This window comes from Eretmochelys imbricata, chromosome 2 (assembly GCF_965152235.1).
Source record: "Eretmochelys imbricata isolate rEreImb1 chromosome 2, rEreImb1.hap1, whole genome shotgun sequence".
Classification (NCBI taxonomy): Eukaryota; Metazoa; Chordata; order Testudines; family Cheloniidae; genus Eretmochelys; species Eretmochelys imbricata.
The window spans coordinates 105494995-105519001 of NC_135573.1; the positions used below are offsets into that span (position 1 = coordinate 105494995).

The following is a 24007-nucleotide window of genomic DNA, read 5'->3' on the forward strand; positions in this document are numbered from 1 at the left end:
AGTTCTCAGGGCTTGGACTAGACCTCCCTCTGAGTCCAGGGCAACTTGTTCTTACACCTGTACATGACAACAGCATTTCTAATTGCAATCACCTCAGCTAGGCACACAGGAAAAATAGCAACCCTGATGGCACACCCATCATTCACAGCCTTTGTCTTAAAAAAAAAAGAAAGTAACTAAGGCCATATCCCAAGTTTCTCCCTACTTTTTCTGCACTTTCCATATGAATCAGATTCCTGTTTTTTCCCAAAACCACATTGTGACAACTGGGAGACAATAGTGCATATGCTAGATATTAGAAGGATGTTAGCATTCTACTTGGACAGGAATGAAGACTTCAGGAAATGCCCTACACGTTTCCTTTTGTCCACAGAAAGATCCAAAAGCTCTGATATCTCCTCAAAGACTATCCAAATGGGTATCTAGTCGCATCAATCATTTTGCAAGGGCATAACTTGCTTCCATCCATATGCACTCCATGAGATCAGTTCTTACCTCAATCACATTCCATAGGGATACCCCAATCTCCCTGAACTATAGGGCAATGATTGGGGCCTCTGTCCATACTTTAGCAGAATATGCAATCACTGAAGATTTGGCTGCTGACACCATCTTTGACTCCACAGTACTCTCTGTAGTAAAAGACTCTGCTCTGAAGTCCCAGCCTCCAGTGGTGGGTACTGCTCTGGAGTCACCTAAAGTGGAGCATCCATAGGGATGCTACTTGAAGAGGAAGTTACTCACCTTGTGCAGTAATGATGGTTCTTTGATATGTGTCCCTATGGGTGCTCCACAACCTGCCCGCCTCCCCTCTACTTCAGAGTTCTCTATAGGGCTCTGGTAGAGAAGGAAGTGAGGGGGTTTGCCTATGCAGTGCTAAATAGCCTCGAGGCAGACCATGAGGGAGGGAGAGCACATGCTTGGGCTCATTAGAGGTGCAGGGGCACACAGACACCTAAAGTGGAGCACCCATAGGGACACATCTCAAAGAACCATTGTTACTACACAAGGTTAATAAGCAGAAGAGTAAACACTTTATGAACTACTTTTAACACTGGAGAGAAGTTTTTACACAAGTTGTACCTGGATTCAAGGAGTATCTATGATGAGATGCAGGAAGTGTCTAGTAACAGTTCATTGGAGAAAGGGAGAGGATAAATATCCAAAGAAATCATTTGTAGATTTCCTCCTGATGCAGCTTAGTCTTCACCAGAAACAGCAGGGGACAATGGAGTTAGCTAATCCATCCATAACACCATCCAGACAAGATATTCCCCAAGTGACCATTTTGTTGGTTGCACTTCTGGCATGTAGTGAACTCCTACCACAGCCTATAACACTCACATAGGATTCTTTCCTGATGTGAGTTGGGCTTGATGCCACCAAGCCCTTTTACAGACAGAAGAGAACTGCCATAACTAGATCCTCTTAGTAGCCCACCTGTAGATTTTTTTACAATTCACCCAGAAAGGCTTGCCTAGAGAATTGTTACCCTTAATTCTAGTTTGAGACAAATCAAGTTCTAAAACAAGTTATACAGTACTCAAATTTGTATTACACTGAGCAGTTCCGTGAGGCATGAACTAAATATCACTTGTTTATGCTGTATGTTCATGTTTGTTCAGTGACTACTAGACTTCTACATCTCCCAGAGTATGAGACTGTAGCAATCTGTCCCCCACATGCACCACCTAAGAAGCAGAGAGTTTTGGTAGAGTTTAGTTTATTTATTAAGTACACATTCTCATGTCAAAGCAACAGATACTATTTACACAACTTAGAAATACATAGTATTTCCATTTTATAGAAGTGACCAAATTCAGTCTAATACCTTGTTTAGGTAGTATACAGCTATTTCCATTGCTACATATTACCAGTTAAAACCCATTGTGAACTTTTAAAGCTTCCACAAGACTTGTAACTTTTATCTGAGGTAAACTTTGGCAGTATATTCTTCTGACAGTCATTTAGCAATTAAAATAGGAAGCCACGTGCACACTGGCCACTCAAGTTTGCCAAGCCATTTTTACAGACTTCTAGCTTTCTTTGCAGATGAATCTGTGGCATTCTCCCTAGAATCACATGAGACTTGTGAAGGCAACTCTTCAGAATCCCGATCTACATCATCCTCAGAATCACTCTCTTCATCCTCCTGCTCAAATTCCTCCAAGTCTAGATTTTTCAGTGACTCAAGGCCATCAGGTGCCTGCCCAGTTAGTCTCTAGAAGATACAGGAGAGAACTCTTAAGAATGTGTTAAAGTTGTGTTTCTATAAGGATGCACTTTAATTTCCATAGAAAATATTGATATATTTAGAGCACCAAGTCTAAATGCGTTCAGTTTTACTGATCAGTCACATATTAGCTAAGTCATCAAGTGATAAGGTTATGCTTCTGAGTGACAGAAACCCTGCCTAATGAAAAGCAGACACTCTCACCCCAAAAATGCAGTCTACAATTGCAAGTTGCATCTGGCTTGCTGATATTAAGGTCTTCCAGATTTTCCAGGCAGCTGAGGCAAAGTCTATTTTATCAAAGAGTTCATCTCTTGGTTAAGGGACTGTTTGAGATTAAGTTTATTACTATACCACCTTAATATTGTTTCCCTAGTTTCACACAATATATTGCTGTGACAAAAGTAAAGTTTATGATGTCAGAGCTTTACAAATAGTTTAACAGCTGCCAAGCCAGAAAAAATAAAGCTCAGTACTGGCCTGTTGGTTCTTGGTTCTAGAGGAGCAGATCGCACAGTTTTGAAGATTTAGGTAACCCAGAACAATTTGTCTAAGTTGTTTCTCTTTACCAGACATAACAGCCAGCTTTAGAGCATTCAAGAGTCAGCTAACAGCTGAGTCTGGGCTCCATTTAGACCAGGGGTGGCCAACCTGTGGCTCTGGAGCCACATGCAGCTCTTCAGAAGTTAATATGCAGCTCCTTGTATAAGCACTGACTCCAGGGCTGGAGCTACAGGTGCCAACTTTCTAATGTGCTGGAGCATGCTCACTGCTCAGCCCCTGCCCCCACTTAACCCCTTCCTGCCCCCTCCCTGCAAGCCTCCTGCATACCAGGAACAGCTGATAAGGAGGCACTAGGAGGAAGGGGGAAGCACTGGGAGCTGATGGGGCACTGCTGATGTATTACTCTGGCTCTTTGGCAATGTACATTGGTAAATTCTAGCTCCTCCTCAGGCTCAGGCTGGCCACTCCCAATTTCGACAAACTTGAATATTGCATTATGAATAATGCCAACCTTCAACTATTCATATCAGTTCAGAGCAAAAAAACTTTTCTTTACCCCCTTACAGTAGTTTTGGGGGTGGTCTTATCCTATAAGACAGATTTATTCCTTCCATATTTACTATGTACAAGAAATGTTATAACATGAGTTAAATTATCCAACTGGAGAATCACCACTGCATATACTTCAGTCTCAGCACTTTTCTATACACAATTTAAGCCAGTTTAGTTAGAAATCAGTGCAAAACCCTGTGTGAGCACTTATCTGTTTAGCTTGTGCCTGTAAAGCTTACAAATACAGGTTATACAGATATACAAATGTCCACATTTGGTCTCCAGTGTGGAGACCTCTAGTTATGTCAGTGCAAACATTTAGACCAGGCCTTTGAAATCATCAAGATTCCTAGGTTGAAGTCCTCAATCTTATTCAGCACAAATACCTCTTTTAGGGGTGCTTCTAACTTCAGAGTCCCCATTAGATAGAGTCACTAGATAACTCTTATCACCCAACCTCATTCCAGCCAAGAGTACAAAGATTCCTCAGTCATCCACAATTTACCTTCCAAGAGCCACACCACGTGGCTGAACAGTTACTGTTACAATCTGGCCCTGTCCTTCTGGTCAGGGTATTGAATGTACTGGAAGTGGACCCAATCCTGGGTCCTGGTATGCTTCTCAGCCCCTCTAGGCCTGGTGGGGGGAGTCTACCCACAGATTCTGGCTAAGGCACACTGGCACAGACCTTGTCTGAGAGCCCTTTCTTGGGTTGTGGGTCTAAGGAACCTAGCTACCATAGTTCATAAAACTAGTGCCTCAAGCCTTCTGAGCCCCCTGTTGCTTAAACATGCTCCCCTAGAGTTCCACTTTGTTGTAAGTAATTCTGGCTCCTGGCTTAATCCCTTTGGTGACAAAGTGGCAGAAGGCAAGAAACAAGATTTTCAGAAGAATTTAGCCAGTCACTATCATTTAAAAAAGCCCTAGAGATCTTTGAAAGGCAAGAAGTCTTGAGATCAGCCTGGGAGTGTTTCAGCATTGTGTGTGAGGTCTTGTCCACCTTTTAGGCAGAGTCCCTTCCGGTCTTCTCTTCAGCAGATTCTGCCTATATGGGGTGGTATCTACCACCCTTCAATGCAGTGTCTTCCTTCAGGTATATGTCCAGGCTGAGAAACTCCATCTCATTCCTTACGATCAGAAGGGTCGTTGTTATATGGGTTGGACAAGCTGATAATACAAAGTTCATTTTCCTAGATTGCTTACACTGATTGCTTCTCAGTCACTCACTCAGCTAGGTGTACAGCACCATTCTTGGGCCAGTACCTGCAGCATAGTAAACCAACCTTATCAGGTTTTTCCTATACAGGATACAAAAATGTACTCAAAAACAGAAGTCATGATTTGATACACACCCCAGTCACTTACATCACAGTTAATACTATGGATTGAAAACAAGTCATATGAGATTACCTCAATCATATTTGTCATGTACTGCACATGTTCTGCAAGTAATACCAGTTCATCATTTTCTTCTTTTAGACGGGCAATTTCACCATCTTTCTGTTCAATTTCTTTGTGCAGCTAGAAAAAAAAAGAAGAAAGTTTTATATAGGGACTAGCCAAGAGAAAAAAGTGAAAAGGTATTTAACCTGATGAACTACCTTTTCATTTTCCTGAAGCACTTCATACAGTGCCTTCCTTCTCTCTTCAGCCACTTCCTTCCAGTACCGAGACGGAGGATTTTCTGTAGGAAGAGTTTAATACGAAAAATCTCTCGTGTATCTAATGTAAATAAGCCTTGAATTAGAAGCAAATTAAAATAGAGTAAATTTAAATATAAGAGTTCCATATGTTTGGAGTATTTGTCATTTCAATATTCTACAACCCATTCTGACCTGCTAAAAACCACCAAAGAGGTTAACAAATGAGCTTTTAGTTACTTGAGACATTTGATTTGGCAGCTGGGTCAAATTCAAGGTTATACTAATTTGCTTTTGACATTATTGAAGAGCATTTTCTGAAGCTGCTTCAATAAGTGTCACAACATGCATTGCAGAATGGTCCCAACTGCAAGACCAATTGAACATAGCCACTTCTGTAATGAGTAGCAGCAGAATAGGCTCACTAGAAGTAGCAAAGGCTGACAACTTCCAAGACACTAATCACAGCTTGAACCCAGATATTTTCTCTCCTAATTTAGAACAATTTAAAAAAACTGGGTCAGGCTATCTGCTTAATTTGGTTGGCAAGTCGTAATATGGCCTGAATTGTGACAGCATGCTAAACTAAAGTACAATTCCCAAAGTTTAAATGCTTTTGAGCCTCACATACTGCCGGCCAAGTCACCTTAAGTGACAGTGTAAAACTTTTAAACTCTGTATAGATCTGTCTGAATGATGCTTAAGAGGACATGATCATTAAAATGAGTAAGTGTTGCTACCTAATGTTGGCAAGTAGCAATTAACCAATTCTAAGCCCATTATTTGCTTTTAGTAGCATACCAAAATTAAGTATTATCAAGATACACATGAAGTTTCAAACAATATGCGATTGCTGGAAGTGTAAAACAAGAAAACATACTTTTTACCATGAGATCAACAGCTTGAGTGACTCCTTTTAGATTTTCATTTTTCTGTTTTGGGTCCACAACCTCAGCTTTGCAGGTCTTTGCAGTTAGCTGATCACTCCAAAGTTTCCTTTTGAACGAACATTTAGCAGGCTGTAATACAATAAGTTTGGTTTGCCGAGATGCTATTTGTCCTTGACATTTTACATGTCTTCATAGACTTGCAAACTCATCTAAGCTATACTAACAGATGGAGTTTCTCCTTTACCTATTGCTTATAGGTACGGAAGTTATCTGTATTTCAAGGGTGGCACAACTTCTTGCCAACTCACCTCCAGATTTCCTGAAGAAAAGTTTAACTCACAAAACATTTTCTCAGCCATCAGACAGCATTCTTGCACTAGCAGTATAGGTCTGATGAACAAGCATTTCTACTCAAGTGCTTTCAAAGTATTTGAAATATTTATGCTAGATTTACTATTCAACAAAGCTAAATGATGTAATTACTATACAGTTTAAAGGTTCTTGTTACAGTTAATGGATATTATTATAGTACCTTAGCCCTTCTACATTAAACATAACAGCATTTAGTTACTGTTACAGATTGTGTTGTAGAGTTATTACATCTAAATACTTACTTCATTTACCCTGCCAATAAGGCAACCTGCTGTTGAAGGCTGAATCGTTTTAAGAGTCCGTCTTGGGGCTGAGTTTGCCTTGTCTGTGACGTACTTCTTGAAAAGAGAAAAGTTTTAATACAAAGCAGTTAAATTCCTGGATGGAGTAGGGTAATTTATGAAGTTTCTAATGCCACATTAAGGTAATGGATTAAACTATCAATCCACTTGTCTTTCCTACAGATAGGATTAACAAGCTTTGTTTTAATTTAGCTTAGGGTTTACTACTCTACAATTATAATATAGTTTGTATTTGTAGCAAAGCTGGATCTTAACTGTTCTATAAAAAGCTGAAGACCTACATAAGCCTTATCTTGGTTAAGACACTCCATCTCATTTACACTACGAAGTAGAACTATTTTAAACAGATCAGGTACCAGCTGTGTTCTAATTGGATTCCCAATTAAGTTATAGTGCAAGTGTTCTGTTTAATCTCGCAAATTATACTAGCCATTCACCACAGATGAATGCTTCTGCACTTTGATAACTGTTTTGAGTTGTTAGAGTGATCCTTATTTTTTGTTCAAGGTGATTTCATCAGTTTAAACTGAAAAACATGCACAGTAATTATGCAAGGTTCATTTTTTACTATCTATATGTAAGTGCAAAAAGAAAAGGAGTACTTGTGGCACCTTAGAGACTAAAATTTGAGCCTAAGCTTTCGTGAGCTACGGCTCACTTCATCGGATGCATGCAGTGGAAAATACAGTAGGGGGATTTTATATACACAGAGAACATGAAACAATGGGTGTTACCATACATGCTAACACGAGTGATCATTGTAACACCCATTGTTTCATGTTCTCTGTGTATATAAAATCCCCCTACTGTATTTTCCACTGCATGCATCCGATGAAGTGAGCCGTAGCTCACGAAAGCTTAGGCGCAAATAAATTTTAGTCTCTAAGGTGTTACAAGTACTCCTTTTCTTTTTGTGGATACAGACTAACATGGCTGCCACTCTGAAACCTGTCTATATGTAAGTGGTTCTTCAAGGGCTGTATGCATTTAACAGAAGTTCTACTTCAACCATTCATTCATCAACAGGCATCTAGAATTTCCTTGCTTGGGGCATAACACTGATCCAGGAAGGCTATTGTTTTGTGGAACAGAATATTTATCACCTTTCCTTGTCCTATGTCAATACCTATTTCCTGCATTAAAGCTTTTTAAACCATTAGTTACACTGCCACCATGGGACAGTAAACAATGGTAGACAATCAAACAAGGATAGCAAGAACACAATACCATACAAGCGTGAGAAAGTTACTGATTCACACTGTACTTCACATGAGAAGAGTTCACCTTTCCCACGGTAAAATTTCTGCCACCAATTAGCTTGGTGTTGAACTTGAGGACAAATGCCAACTACCGTGGGAACCAGCATTACAGATGCTATTTGCAGCTACTGAAGACTATGATTGGTCAATGTTCCCCTGGCAAAATGCAGTTAATACTATGCCAGGTGCTTAAGTTAACCCATTGTTCTTCATATTTGAGATAACCAGTGAAGCATCCAGAAAAGTGAGTCAGCCAGACACCAAAATAAGATCATGGCCATTTGCTTGCTAAGATGAGCCCAAGAATAAATGTTTAGTCATGGACATGTCTGATAAAAACAAACTTTTCATTACACAGATTTACTATTTATCCTTTTAAGGGTACATGATTAGTCTTCACACCCTACAACACTGAGCAATTTTAAAGTTCCTGTAAGTAAGAATACAGATTTTCCACTACGCAGAATTAGGAACATATGATTAAGTGCCACTCAACATTATAATACCCAAATTACTCCTAGGTGACTTTTACCCCCCATGGTCTTTCCCTAGACTCAGTCATCCGGGACTTCACCCAACACACCAAATAAAGTCAAGACTACAAGTTTTTACGGAAGTCTTATACTTGTTCTTAAGTGTCCAGAATTCAGATACTCCCCTGATTACACTAGTCTTGTATTAGGTACATCATTGCTCTACTTTTATATTAAGAGTAAAAAGTCTCCAAATAAAACTATTTGTTTTAGATTTGGATTTGAGACTGACTACATACTAGGCAAATTTGAAAAAAGGAGTAAAGCAAGGTTACTGGTAGTAGGGTACTAACAGCATAGCTTATTACTTTCCCTACTAAAGCCAGGCACAATGTGAAGACAGTCCTTCCCTCTGGGCTGGACATTCACCTTGGAAGGTCATCTCTTGAAATCCCCACAGTTTAAAGAGGCCACAAAAATAACCAAGCAACTTCCCTGCTATCTTAGGCACCCCATTTTGAGTTTTACATGCTCTGGAGTCTAGAGTTTCCAGTGTGGGGAATTTTTTGAAGATTAGTATTATGATGGTTCTACTCACAAGTAAGACATTTAATAACTTGGTCCCCCTCGTGCATTTAGCAACAATTTTATATGCACAGCGTATATGAATTATGCAACGGTATACATTCAAAACTACTACCTGAAGACTAAAGCTATGGTCAAGTGCCCAACATCATGTATGAAGTCTCATTCTAATGATTTTTTTCAAGCACAAAAATAAGAGCATTGTTTCAGAAAACTGCAACACAGATTTTTTTTTTATTAGGATCTTAGAGGGATCAAATCTAACTCACATTATGAAATTAACTCATTTTAAGTAGTCTCATATGGAACAGATTCTAAAGCCCCCCCTATTTCTTGTGGTTTATTTTCTTTGCTGTCTAAGACCCATGCTGATAGGGGAAGCCAGCTACAGGGCTGGGAAATGCAGACTTGAAAGAGTTCTCTAATCAGTTATACTATTTTATGTATTATTGCATGATAAAATCTAGTAGAATTAGCTTTACATTGACTGTGTGATTTAGGGAACTGGTAACAAGATACAAAGCCAGTAAGTCACCAATTCAAGTGTGATCCAGGTTAGTAGCATTTGAAGTTTGCCATATAAAAACATGTGCCTGGAACTAAATGCACATACTTAAAAGATCATTGAAACACTGGGAAAAACTCAGTGCAGGCTAAGCAGTTTGTAATTCTTTATCCTCAGGGTGGCATATTTTCAGTGTCTTTGTGAACTACATACCTGTTCTGCAAAAAGCAGAAGGACTGAGTCTCCAGAGCATCAATATGACATCTTTCACGATAAGAAAGGCACCTGATCTCTTTTTAGCTAGCATTATAAAATGGTGTGGATATAAAGAGCTCAGCTAAGTCTGGCGTGATTACAGATACCAGCGCAAAGTCTGTCATTACAATCTGATCTATTTATTTTTACCTTCATAGACCACTTTAAAGATTGAGTAATGCTGAGTTAGGTTACAGACCTTTATCGTTCCTGAGGCTTTTCCTGCATCCAATTTCTCCTTCATACTGAAATTCATCTGACTACAAACCTGTGTTTTTATAACAAAGGCAAAGACACAGAAAAGCAAATTTATTAGAGCAGAAAGCACAAGTTCAGTTTGCCCAGTGGCATGCACGCCTGTCAGAACAAGCCGGCCATGGGCTCCCACCTGCCACAAGGGCAGCCTCCGCTCAGCTCCACGAGCCCCTCACAGCTATCAATCTCGTGAGAGGGGCAAACCAGTACAAGGCGGTGGCACATTTAATCCGCATATACCCGTTTCGCCCGTTCACACCACGGAGGGGCTCCTCGGGGCAGGGCGCCTGGACCCCCCCGCGTCCCCGCCCCGTGAGAGGGACCGCACTGGCTGTTGTGCGGGCAGGGCAGACCCCGAGGCGGGGAGCTGCGTCACCCTCCCAGCGCGGGCCGCGGGATCCAGATCAGGACGCCGAAGCTAGAGCCCTCGGACATGCGGCGCCCCCGCCAGCCGAAAGCCCAATCGGAGACCTTCCCCCCTCCGCCCCCCACAAGGCGGAACCACAACCTTCACCTGCCACCGCCCCTCCCCCCCGGTCTCCCCGTGGCAGGGTTACCTCCCCCGGCCAAGCCCCAGAGGACCGGCGCTGACCTGCCCCTTTGCCTCGTACCCCGGCTTCAGCCCCTCGATCTCAGCCCGCCCGAACCCCAACCACCCGGCCAGCCCCGCCGCAGGGCGCAAGCCCGCCAACCGCCAAACCCGCGAGCCCCCTGCCGGGAGAAACCCGCCAAAACCCGCACACTCAGCCAGCCCCGCAGCGGAGCGCGAGCCCCTCCGCCCCAATCGCGCGAGACCGCCCGGCAGACGCTGAGCTCCCTGCCCCCCTCAGCCCGAGGGCGTCCCGCTCCCTCTTCCCCCCTCTTCCGCCGAACCCTGCGCAGCCGCCGCCCAGCAGGGGACCCAGAGACCCTCAGACGCACCCGACTCCTCTCCCGCGCGTGCCTCACGCTGCCGCCGTCCTACCGCGCGCCACCAGGAAGCAAATCAGAGCGACCAGCGATCTTAAGCGCGCGCGCGCGCGGCTATAAATATCCACCCGGCTCAAACCACGTGATCAGCTCCCCTCCCGTGAAGCCCTGCGCGACGCTGCGGGTGGGGCCAGGGAAACCGTGCGTCCTCCCATCGCCCCCCTCACCCGCCCAATCCCAAACAGTATCCACTTCCTCCTTCCCCGCCTATTGGGGCCCAGCAGGCCCTGCGCGTCAGCGCTACGCCCCGCCCGTGGGAGGAGGAGGAGGGGGCGGAGCGTTGTTGGGGTGGGATGGGCAGTGGGCGGGAGAAGCGGGGGAACAGTTGCCCACTATGTACCGGCGCAAAACCCAACACGCTGGTCCCATCCCTCTTCTGAGGCCCCGCCCCTTCTTCAAGGTCCCGCCCCTGCTCACTCCATCCCCCCTCCCTCACTTGCTCGTTGTCAGGGCGCTGGCTGGGAGGGCGGGTTGGGGTGTGGGCAGGGGTGAAAGGAACTTAAGTCGCTTACCGGTAGGCAGGGCTGCCAGGCCCCTGGGCAAAGGGGGGGGCTAGCTCCGGGCCCCCAGAAAGGGCAGGGGCTCAGGCAGAAGGGGTGGAGCCTGTGGCACTGGAACAATTTTGAGGGTGGGGGTGGCGCGCAGTCTGTTTGCTTGCCCTTGTCTGTGTCCGTCACCGCCCCACGCTGGGACAGCTCCAGAGCCTCAGGGCCAGTGGCCAGGACCCCGGGTGGCAGCAGAACCTCTGGGGCCAGGGCAGGTCAGGGGTGAATGGGACTTTCTCTCCAAGGAGCAGGTATTACAGTATTGCCAGCTTCAGGGATCAACAGTCATAAGCCAGCCCTGCTCTCACAATCACAGGTTGTTGTTTTTATCTGTCCTTTGACATTTGCACTCCCAGATCCCATTGTGGGTATTTATTTCTCTTTTTTATATAGGAATTAGCTAGAGTGCTCCTGTCAGCTAATTTCTGATACCTGCAAAAACAAAAAACAAAAAAACCCTAAAAAAGAAAAGGAGTACTTGTGGCACCTTAGAGAGTAACCAATTTATTTGAGCATAAGCTTTTGTGAGCTACAGCTCACTCCATCGGATGCATACTGTGGAAAGTTTAGAAGATCTTATTATATACACACAAAGCATGAAAAAATACCTCCTCCCACCCCACTCTCCTGCTGGTAATAGCTTATCTAAAGTGATCACTCTCCTTACAATGTGTATGATAATCAAGTTGGGCCATTTCCAGCACAAATCCAGGTTTTCTCACCCTCCCCCCACACACAAACTCACTCTCCTGCTGGTAATAGCTTATCTAAAGCGACCACTCTCCTTACAATGTGTATGATAATCAAGGTGGGCCATTTCCAACACAAATCCAGGTTTTCTCACCCGCCTCCCCCTCACACAAACTCACTTTCCTGCTGGTAATAGCTTATCCAAAGTGACCACTCTCCTTACATTGTGTATGATAATCAAGGTGGGCCATTTCCAGCACAAATCCAGGGTTTAACAAGAATGTCTGGGGTGGGAGGAAAAAACAAGGGGAAATAGGCTACCTTGCATAATGACTAAGCCACTCCCAGTCTCTATTTAAGCCAAATTAATTGTATCCAATTTGCAAATGAATTCCAATTCAACAGTTTCTCGCTGGAGTCTGGATTTGAAGTTTTTTTGTTGTAAAATAGCAACTTTCATGTCTGTAATCGCGTGACCAGAGAGATTGAAGTGTTCTCCGACTGGTTTATGAATGTTATAATTCTTGACATCTGATTTGTGTGCATTTACTCTTTTACGTAGAGACTGTCCAGTTTGACCAATGTACATGGCAGAGGGGCATTGCTGGCACATGATGGCATATATCACATTGGTGGATGTGCAGGTGAACGAGCCTCTGATAGTGTGGCTGACGTTATTAGGCCCTGTGATGGTGTCCCCTGAATAGATATGTGGGCACAGTTGGCAACGGGCTTTGTTGCAAGGATAGGTTCCTGGGTTAGTGGTTCTGTTGTGTGGTATGTGGTTGCTGGTGAGTATTTGCTTCAGGTTGGGGGGCTGTCTGTAGGCAAGGACTGGCCTGTCTCCCAAGATTTGTGAGAGTGTTGGGTCATCCTTCAGGATAGGTTGTAGATCCTTAATAATGCGTTGGAGGGGTTTTAGTTGGGGGCTGAAGGTGACGGCTAGTGGCGTTCTGTTATTTTCTTTGTTAGGCCTGTCCTGTAGTAGGTGACTTCTGGGAACTCTTCTGGCTCTGTCAATCTGTTTCTTCACTTCCGCAGGTGGGTATTGTAGTTGTAAGAATGCTTGATAGAGATCTTGTAGGTGTCTGTCTCTGTCTGAGGGGTTGGAGCAAATGCGGTTGTATCGCAGAGCTTGGCTGTAGACGATGGATCGTGTGGTGTGGTCAGGGTGAAAGCTGGAGGCATGTAGGTAGGAATAACGGTCAGTAGGTTTCTGGTATAGGGTGGTGTTTATGTGATCATCGTTTATTAGCACTGTAGTGTCCAGGAAGTGGATCTCTTGTGTGGACTGGACCAGGCTAAGTTATTACCAGCAGGAGAGTGAGTTTGTGGGTGTGGGTGTGGGAGGGTGTGTGTGAGAAAACCTGGATTTGTGTTGGAAATGGCCCACCTTGATTATCATACACATTGTAAGGAGAGTGGTCACTTTAGATAAGCTATTACCAGCAGGAGAGTGAGTTTGTGTGTGTGTGTGTGGTGGGGGGGGGGTGAGAAAACCTGGATTTGTGCTGGAAATGGCCCAATTTGATTATCATATACATTGTAAGGAGAGTGATCACTTTAGATAAGCTACTACCAGCAGGAGAGTGGGGTGGGAGGAGGTATTTTTTCATGCTTTGTGTGTATATAATAAGATCTTCTAAACTTTCCACAGTATGCATCCGATGAAGTGAGCTGTAGCTCACGAAAGCTTATGCTCAAATAAATTGGTTACTCTCTAAGGTGCCACAAGTACTCCTTTTCTTTTTGCAAATACAGACTAACACGGCTGTTACTCTAAAAAAAACCCTAGCATTTCCAGGTGCCTAAGGAGCCCCTGGCTGGAATAACGGTTAAAGTTGCCCCCCACCAAAATCTGTGTGTGTGTGAGACAGAATTTGTGTTACCCAACACATTTGGGAAAGTGGGTAAGGTCATTTTGATCACCTGCGGCTAGAGCTCTCATCCCCCTTCTGCCTGTGTCATACCCAGCAATGACTCCTGTCCTCCCAATCCATTCTCCTCCCTCATTCGTTCCATCCACTTACAGGTCGGATTAGCCTTTTGTGATCTCAGCGCCAAACATATCTGTGGGCCCCCATGGGGGCAATGGGGCATACTTGGAGGGTAAGTTTCCATAGCGAGGGTCCGGCTGTGGGAAGTGGAGCATGGTGCAGCAGGGGTGTCCCTGCCCTGCCCAACTCTGCCCAGCAAAGTGCGAGAGCACTGTTTACAAACTGGCAGCCACGAGTTGCACACTGGCTGGCCTGGCCCTGCACTGCCAGCACGGCCCTTCCCCTCAGGGGCAGGCCCACACTACGTGCCATGATGCCCCTTAGCCCAGCACCTCCACCCCCGACCTCTATATCCAGCACTCCCCCCGCACAGAGACCCCACCACCACAACTGCACAGTGCCCTGCACACCACCACCCACTGCCCAGCGTGCCCACAGACCCCTATGCCCAGGGCCCCCCCAGAACCTCCACTACCCAGTATCCCCATATACTCCCAGCACCACAACTGAACAGTGCTCCATAAAGACCCCCCCACTACCCAGTGCCCCAATTCACACAGATTGCCCCACAGCCAGCACCCCCCCCACAGACCCTTCACTGCCCAGCACCCCACCCAAACACCCAGAGTCGCACTCCCCCACTTCCTGCCCCCCACCCCACATCGTGTCTGCCAGGCCAAGCGAGCAGAGTGTCCTGGGTGGGTTGGGGCAGTGCTCCAGCCCATTGGGAACAGCAGCACGACCAGCCAGGCTGGAGTGGCTGGGGAGCTGTCCAGGCTGGGTTCCCTCAGGAGTCCCACTTGCCTAGCGGGGCGGAGGGCGTGCTGTCCCCCACCCCACTGGCTAAGACCAGCCTGGCCTCTGCAGCGGTACCAGGCAGCTCGAGCCGGGGAGGTGGGTGAGGCCCCACAGGTGGCAGGCAGTAGAGACTGCTCAGAGCCGGAGCTGTGCTGCCTGGCCTGGCAGTGTGTACACCACGGGAGTTACAATGCAGAAAGCTGCTTTACTGCACAGAAATTTGCCAGTGTAGACAAGGCTTTAGATTTGCTAGCATGGATCACAGCTTGGTCCATGCTAACAGATCTGAACACGTCAGGTCCTAAATCACAATCCTACAAAGGCTTATGCACATGCTAAGCTTTAAACTGAGAAGTACCATTGACTTCAATGGAACTATTCACAGCTTAAAGTTAAGTACATGTATAAGACCTGGTCTACACTACAAGGTTAGGTCGAATTTAGCCGTGTTACTTCGATTTTATAAGGAATGCAGCTACACAATCAACCCCGTTCCACCGCCCTAGAGGGCTCTTAAAATCAACTGCTGTACTCCTCCACAACGAGGGGAGTAGTGCTAAAATTGAACTTCCTGGGTCAAATTTGGGGTACTGTAGACGCAGCACTGTGCAATTCAATGGTATTGGCCTTTGGGAGCTATCCCTGAGTGCTCCAATGTGACCGCTCTGGACAGCACTTTCAACTTCAATGCACTAGCCAGGTACACAGGAAAAGCCTCGGGGAACTTTTGAATTTCATTGCCTGTTTGGTCAGAGTGGGGAGCTCAATAGAACATGTGACCAGGCAGTCCCAGAATCTCAAACAAGCTCCAGCATGGAGCGAATGGGAGACACTGGATCTGATTGCTGTATGGGGAGAAGAATCTGTGCAGTCAGAACTCCAATCCAGCAGAAGAAATGCTGATATATATGCCAAAATCGCACAGGGCATAGTGGACAGAGGCTACACCAGGGACACATAGCAGTGCTGCGTGAAAATTAAGGAGCTCAGGCAAGCCTACCAAAAGACAAAGGAGGCAAAGAGTCGCTCTGGGACAGAACCCCAGACATGCCGCTTCTATGATCAGCTGCATGCCATTCTAGGGGGGGACCCTACCACTACCCCACCACTGTTCATGGACATCTGCAAGGTGGCAGCCTCACGCAACACAGAGGAGGCTTTTGTGGATGAGGAAGAGGAGGAGCAGGAAAATGCGCAGAAGGCAAGCAGAGAATCCGTTCTCCCCAGCAGTCAGGAGCTTTTCGTCACCCCGGAGCCAATACCCTCCCAAGGCGTATTGTTCCCAGACTCTGAGGGCAAAGACGGCACCTCTGGTGAGTGCACATTTGTAACTACAATATAGGGGTTAAAAGCAATTGTGTTTAATGTTTGATTTGCCCTAAAGAATTGGGATGCATTTGCGGCCAGTACAGCTACTGGAAAAGTCTATTCACATGTCTGGGGATGGAACCCCAGGTGAATCATCCAGGGACATCTCCATGAAGCTCTCCTGGAGGTCCTTTGAAAGCCTTTGCAGAAGGTTTCTGGGGAGGGCTGCCTTATTTAGTTCTCCGTGGTAGGACACTTTACCATGCCAAGCCAGTAGCAAGTAGTCTGGAATCATTGCAGCACAAAGCATGGCAGCGAATGGTCCTGGGTTTTGGTCGCATTCATGCAATATTTGATCTTTATCTTTCTGTGTCAGCCTCAGGAGAGTGATATCATTCATGGTCACCTAGTTGAAATAGGAGATTTTTTGTAAAGGAACAGTAATCCTCTCTGTTTGGTGATCCCCAGCACATTAGACCTCAGTCATGCTGGGCTGTTTGCGCTTGGCTAAAAGGGATCATCCCGGAGAGTAGCCACGCATAAGGGATGCCTCACATCCACCCCCAAACCGCAGCCCCTCCTTTTAAAGGGCAACCGCAGGCCCTCCTTTTAAACGGCAAACCCAACCAGGATTGGTTGCTATGGGAAAGGAGGGCGCTGCGGTTTGAAACCATTCCCACATGTTATGAACGTAGAAGAAGCCAACCCCACGTACCCTTTGGCTTACCCTAGCTGCCTGGAAACCAAATTCTGTTGCCCAGCCGTGCGCGATGTGTCACCATACTGGCAGGCGCTCAATATAAAAGCCAAAATGCGACCTTGTACCTAAAGCACATGTGCTGTCTGCTGTGAATTGCCTGATTCACTGTGAAAGAGTATCCCTTTTGTTCTCAGAAACGTATCTTCTTAAATTTTACTCTTACTTGCCCGGCGTTCCCACAATGATGTCAGTGAAACGTCCCTAGTGATCCACCAGTGCTTGCAGCACCATTGAGAAGTACCCGTTGCAGTTTATTTACTGGTTGGCAAGGTGGTCCGGTGCCAAGATGGGGATATGTGTTCCGTCTATTGCCCCACCACACTTAGGGAAACCCATTGCAGCAAAGCCATCCACTATGACCTGCACATTTCCCAGAGTCACTACCCTTGTTAGCAGAAGGTCACTGATTGCATTGGCTACTTGGATCACAGAAGCCCCCACAGTAGATTTGCCCACTCCAAATTGATTCCCGACTGACCAGTAGCAGTCAGGCGTTGCAAGCTTCCACAGGGATATCACCACTCACTTCTCAGCTGTCAGGGCAGCTCTCATCTTGGTATTCCTGTGCTTCAGGGCAGGGGAAAGCAACTCACAACGTTCCATGAAAGTGGCCTTACGCATGCAAAAGCTTTGCAGCCACTGGGAATCATTCCATACTTGCAACACTATGCAGTCCCACCAGCCTGTGCTTGTTTGCCGGGCCCAGAATTGGTGTTCCACCGTATCAACATGCCCCCATGTCGCCATGATATCCCAATTGCCACATCCCATGCTTTCAGGAACATCTGTGCCATGTCCTCCTCACAATCTTCCTCGTGCTGGCGGCTCCTAGTTGGGCTCTGCACATACTGAAGGATAATGCACAAGGTGTTTACAATGCTCACAAAAGCAGTGTGCAGCTGAGCGGGCTCCATGGTTGTCGTGCTATGGCGTCTGCACGGATAACCCTGGAAAAAAGGCACAAAACGATTGTTTGTGGTTGCTTTCAAGGAAGGAGGGAAGACTGACGACATGTACCCCAAATCACCCGTGACAAAGTTTTTGCCCCATCAGGCATTGGGAGCTTAACCCAGAACTCCAATGGGCAGCGGGGACTGTGGGATAGCTACCCACAGTGCACCACTTGGTGAGTCGATGCTAGCCATAGCATTGAGGACGCACCCTGCCAACCTAATGCGCTTAGTGGGGACACGCATGATGGACTGTATAAAATCGCTTACTAAAGATCGAATTTTATAAAATCGATCTAATTTTGTAGTGTAGACTTGCCCAAATAAGTCTTTGCAGGATTAGGGCCTAAGAGCTTGTCTACTCTGGCAATTAACAGCGCTGCAACTTTCTCGCTCAGGGGGGTGAAAAAACACCTCCTAAGTGCAGCAAGTTGCAGCGCTGTAAAGCACCAGTGTAAACAGTGCCCCAACGCTGGGAGCCACGCTGCCAGCAATGGGAGCTATACCCCTCATTGAGGTACTGTTTTTAGAGCGCTGGGAGAGCTCTCTCCCAGCGCTGCGCAGCAACCACACAGGGCACCTTAAAGTGCTGCTGCATTGCCAGAGTAGACTAGCCCTTAGTTTGTATGCTTCTTGTGGCAGGGAATGCGTGGTTCTCTGTAATACACACGTCCATTCATAGCACTATATAAATATTTTCTAACAATAATATAAAATTTCAGTGTATGTGTTTTCTTTCAAACTCAGCTTAGTTGATGATTGCACTTACTTCTATAAAGATTGTTTGCCTTTATAAAAAGAATTAAAGTGTCAGGGGAAATTTATTTCTGAAAAGTGGCATAACTGCTTTTGGAAATGTTGGTAATTAGAATGGGCTGATGCAGTGAAAGAAGGCTGTGATTTGATAAACTCAAGTTTTATTTATCCTTTTAATCTGTCCCTTGCTTTGCTATCCGGGTGGGGATAACAATGGAGCCACTCCTTCCATTTAACCAGTTGAAGAACTTTTGCTATTGCACACCCTTATACTTCAGTGTGAGTTTTCTTTCTCTTCAGTTTCTTCAGTTTGAAGGATTGGTAAAGAATCCCTACACCAGATCTTTTCCTTCTGTCAGAAGCTAACTAATAGGATTTAATCGTGGAGACCATTGTAATTGCACCAGAAATCACACTGAAAGGTTTTAGGTTGCATAATTATAACTTAGCCCACTGAGCACAAAAAAAAAATGATGTTGTGACCTTTTTCTGGATTGATTTAAACAATTTTCAGTCTCAATACTAGCTGTATTTCTCTTTCCAAGTTCAGTGTGTCATACTGGATTTCAGTTTGTTTGTTTCACAGAGAACGAAAATCTGAATGTCATGAATAGCTATGACTGTTTGCACTTCTGTAGAATCTGAATAAACACACAGAGTTTCCCATTGAGCTCATCCAGTTTGTTTGATTGTGTTGTGCCAGAGAGAATGCATTTATTTTTTAGACTTTTTATAATCTGTGGCAAATGATAAATGTTCTAATCTATTTTACAGGACATGACAATAGAGGCAGTTGGCTAGGGGGTCTGGATGCCTCAGGGGATTTGTAATACATGATTTATATTAATTTCTAGGGCTCCCATGTTGCAATTATCTCTGGGTGGGCAGACCCCTGCACCTGTGTGAAATTTCATGGGTGTTTCTATGTGAAGCTCATTGCAGAGCTGAGACCCAGAGCTCTGTATCTAATTAGCCCGGGTAGATAGTGACCAAAAGTCATTTCCATCTGACAGCTTTTTGTCGCCTATATATCAGAGGTTCCCATACTGTGGTCTGGGCAGCACACACTTGTGGTTTATAGAGAACTGCCTGGCCACATGGTGCTAAGCTACTCCTTATTTCCAGCTGCTGAATCAAATATAGATAAAAATATCTTAAATACTTTCCTAATATTAATTTTTCATGTAAGCAGTTGCTGTAAAACTCCCAGTGTTGTTATGTGAGAGTGAATTGGAGGATAGGATGGTTGAAGAGACTAGATCCTGTCACTGTGCAGCACCACTAAGAGACATAGCCCTGTCATGCCCTTCCTGCCTCAGCCCTGCCCTTATGCCAAAGCTTGCGAGCCAGACCTCAGCGGGGAGAGAAGGGGAGCCATAAAGTTGTCTTCTCCAATCTCTGGCCCTTCTACCCAACATAAAGGGGCCAGAGTGGAGTAAGGAAGAGTAATTCCTAATAAAGACAATAGCAATTCTGAATCTTTACTCCAGGACTGAATTTGTCCCTTAAGGTGTGACTACAGTCGGGTAGACATATCCATGCCAGCTTTAATCTTGTTAGTGTGGTTGAAAATATAGTGAAGACATGGTGGCAGAAGCTTCTAGTCCAAGTTCACCCAAAACCCTGGCTATGTACTCATGTTCCTAGCCTGTGCTGGGATCTGTGCTGCACATCTTCACAGCTACTTTTAGCCATGCTAGTGTGGATAAAACTAGTGTGGATATATCTACCCGAGATGCAATTACACCTTCAATTTCAGTGTAGACATACACTTAAGGTTAGATACTTTGTAAAAATTAGGCTTTAGCACCCTAGGAGTCCACTAGATGGCAGTGTAACATCAATTTGCTTAACATTTCAAAAAGAATGAGGAGTACTTGTGGCACCTTAGCCCCGGTCTACACTAGGAGTTGAGGTTGAATTTAACAGCGTTAAATCGATTTAACCCTGCACCCGTCCACACGACGAAGCCCTTTTTTTTCGACTTAAAGGGCTCTTAAAATTGATTTCCTTACTCCACCCCGACAAAGGGATTAGCGCTGAAATTGGCCTTGCTGGGTCGAATTTGGGGTACTGTGGACGCAATTAGACGGTATTGGCCTCTGGGAGCTATCCCAGAGTGCTCCATTGTGACCGCTCTGGACAGTACTCTCAACTCAGATGCACTGACCAGGTAGACAGGAAAAGGCCCGCGAACTTTTGAATTTCATTTCCTGTTTGTCCAGCGTGGCAAGCTGCAGGTGAGTGCAGAGCTCATCAGCAGAGGTGACCATGATGGAGTCCCAGAATCGCAAAAGAGCTTCAGCATGGACCGAACGGGAGGTACGGGATCTGATCGCTGTATGGGGAGAGGAATCCGTGCTAACAGAACTCCGTTCCAGTTTTCGAAATGCCAAAACATTTGTCAGACTCTCCCAGGGCATGAAGGACAGAGGCTATAACAGGGACCCGAAGCAGTCCTGCGTGAAACTTAAGGAGCTGAGGCAAGCCTACCAGAAAACCAGAGAGGCAAATGGCCGCTCCGGGTCAGAGCCCCAAACATGCCGCTTCTATGATGAGCTGTATGCCATTTTAGGGGGTTCAGCCACAACTACCCCAACCATGTTGTTTGACTCCTTCAATGGAGATGGGGGCAACACGGAAGCAGGTTTTGGGGACGAGGAAGATGATGATGATGAGGTTGTAGATAGCTCACAGCAAGCAAGCGGAGAAACCGGTTTTCCCGACAGCCCGGAACTGTTTCTCACCCTGGACCTGGAGCCAGTACCCCCCGAACCCACCTAAGGCTGCCTCCCGGACCCGCCAGGCAGAGAAGGGACCTCTGGTGAGCGTACCTTTTAAAATAGTATACATGGTTTAAAAGCAAGCGTGTTTAATGATTAATTTGCCCTGGCATTCGCGGCTCTCCTGGATGCACTCCCAAAGCCTTTGCAAAAGGTTTCTGGGGAGGGCAGTCTTATTCCATCCACCATGGTAGGACACGTTACCACTCCAGGCCAGTAGCACGTACTCGGGAATCATTGTAGAACAAAGCATTGCAGTGTATGTTTGCTGGCATTCAAACAACATCCGTTCTTGATCTCTCTGTGTTATCCTCAGGAGGGTGATATCATTCATAGTCACCTGGTTGAAATAGGGTACTTTTCTTAAGGGGACATTCAGAGGTGCCTGTTCCTGCTGGGCTGTTTGCCTCAGGGAATGTTCCCCGCTGTTAGCCACGGCGAGGGGGAAGGGGCTAGCCACGCGGTGGGGGGAGGCAAAATACGACCTTGTAACGAAAGCACATGTGCTATGTATGTAATGTTAACAGCAGGGTTTACTGTGAAAGAGTGTACCCATTGTTCTATAAAATGTGTCTTTTTAAATACCGCTGTCCCTTTTTTTTTCTCCACCAGCTGCATGTGTTTCAAGGATCACAGGATCTTCTCCTTCCCAGAGGCTAGTGAAGATTAGAAAGAAAAAAAAAACGCACTCGCGATGAAATGTTCTCTGAGCTCATGCTGTCCTCCCACACTGACAGAGCACAGACAAATGCATGGAGGCAGACAATGTCAGAGTGCAGGAAAGCACAAAATTACCGGGAGGAGAGGTGGTGAGCTGAGGAGAGTAAGTGGCGGGCTGAAGAGAGGGCTGAAACTGAAACGTGGCAGCAGCATGATGAGAGGAGGCAGGATTCAATGCTGAGGCTGCTGGAGGATCAAACTCATATGCTCCAGCATATGGTTGAGCTGCAGGAAAGGCAGCTGGAGCACAGACCACTGCTACAGCCCCTGTGTAACCAACCACCCTCCTCCCCAAGTTCCATAGCCTCCTCACCCAAGCGCCCAAGAATGCGGTGAGGGGGCCTCCGGCCACCCAGCCACTCCACCCCAGAGGATTGCCCAAGCAACAGAAGGCTGGCATTCAATAAGTTTTAAACTTTTAAAGTGCTGAGTGGCCTTGTCCTTCCCTCCTCCACCACTGCTCCCGGTGCTTCCCTCCTCCCCTCCCGGGCTACCTTGGCAGTTATCCCCCTATTTGTGTGATGAATTAATAAAGAATGCATGAATGTGAAGCAACAATGACTTTATTGCCTCTGCAAGCGGTGATTGAAGGGAGGAGGGAAGGGTGGTTAGCTTACAGGGAAGTAGTGTGAACCAAGGGGGTGGGGGGTTTCATCAAGGAGAAACAAACAGAACTTTCACACCGTAGCCTGGCCAGTCATGAACTGGTTTTCAAAGCTTCTCTGATGCGCACCGCGCCCTCCTGTGCTCTTCTAACCACCCTGGTGTCTGGCTGCGCGTAACCAGCGGCCAGGCGATTTGCCTCAACCTCCCACCCCGCCATAAACGTCTCCCCCTTACTCTCACAGATATTGTGGCACGCACAGCAAGCAGTAATAACAATGAGAATATTGGTTTCGCTGAGGTCTAACAGAGTCAGTAAACTGCGCCAGCACGCTTTTAAACATCCCAATGCACATTCTACCACCATTCTGCACTTGCTCAGCCTGTAGTTGAACAGCTCCTGACCAAGCTGCCTGTGTATGGATTCATGAGCCATGGCATTAAGGGGTAGGCTGGGTCCCCAAGGATAACTATAGGCATTTCAATATCCCCAATGGTTATTTTCTGGTCTGGGAATAAAGTCCCTTCCTGCAGCTTTTGAAACAGACCAGAGTTCCTGAAGATGCGAGCATCATGTAGCTTTCCCGGCCATCCCATGTTGATGTTGGTGAAACGTCCCTTGTGATCCACCAGTGCTTGCAGCACTATTGAAAAGTATTCCTTGACGTTTATATACTCGCTGGTTTGGTGCTCCTGTGCCAAGATAGGGATATGGGTTCCGTCTATCACCCCACCACAGTTAGGGAATCCCATTGCAGCAAAGCCATTCACTATGACCTGCACATTTCCCAGAGTCACTACCGTTGATATCAGCAGATTTTTGATTGAGTTGGCTACTTGCATCACAGCAGCCCTCACAGTAAATTTGCACACTCCAAATTGATTCCCGACTGACCAGTAGCTGTCTGGCGTTGCAAGCTTCCACAGGGCTATTGCCACTCACTTCTCAACTGTGAGGGCTGCTCTCATCTTGGTATTCTTGCGCCTCAGGACAGGGGAAAGCAAGTCACAAAGTTCCATGAAAGTGCCCTTACACATGCGAAAGTTTCGCAGCCACTGGGAATCGTCCCAGACCTGCAACACTATGCGGTCCCACCAGTCTGTGCTTGTTTCCTGGGCCCAGAATCGGCGTTCCACCGCATGAGCCTGCCCCATTGCCACTAGGATGGCCAAATTGCCGGGGCCCGTGCTTTGAGAGAAGTCTGTGTCCATGTCCTCATCACTCTCGTCACCGCGCTGACATTGCCTACTCGCCCAGTTTCGCTTTGCAGGTTCTGGTGCTGCATATACTGCTGGATAATGC

At 46.1% G+C, this 24007-nt stretch overlaps 1 protein-coding gene across 2 annotated transcripts; it reads right to left on the reverse strand.

Moving 5' to 3' along the window:
- Positions 1-1716: 1716 nt before the first annotated feature.
- Positions 1717-10896, reverse strand: GMNN (geminin DNA replication inhibitor). 2 transcript variants are annotated; one of them, XM_077810560.1, is made up of 7 exons: positions 10747-10896; positions 9770-9838; positions 6434-6526; positions 5810-5948; positions 4891-4973; positions 4700-4810; positions 1717-2221 (listed from the first exon to the last, which is right to left on the reverse strand). In XM_077810560.1, exons 2-7 carry the CDS (start codon positions 9824-9826, stop codon positions 2027-2029), a joined length of 678 nt encoding a protein of 225 aa, XP_077666686.1. In that variant the 5' UTR covers positions 9827-9838; positions 10747-10896; the 3' UTR covers positions 1717-2026. The 2 variants fall into 2 exon arrangements, with proteins under 2 accessions (XP_077666686.1, XP_077666685.1); XM_077810559.1 differs by having other exon boundaries at positions 6434-6529.
- Between the last annotated feature and the right edge of the window lie 13111 nt (positions 10897-24007).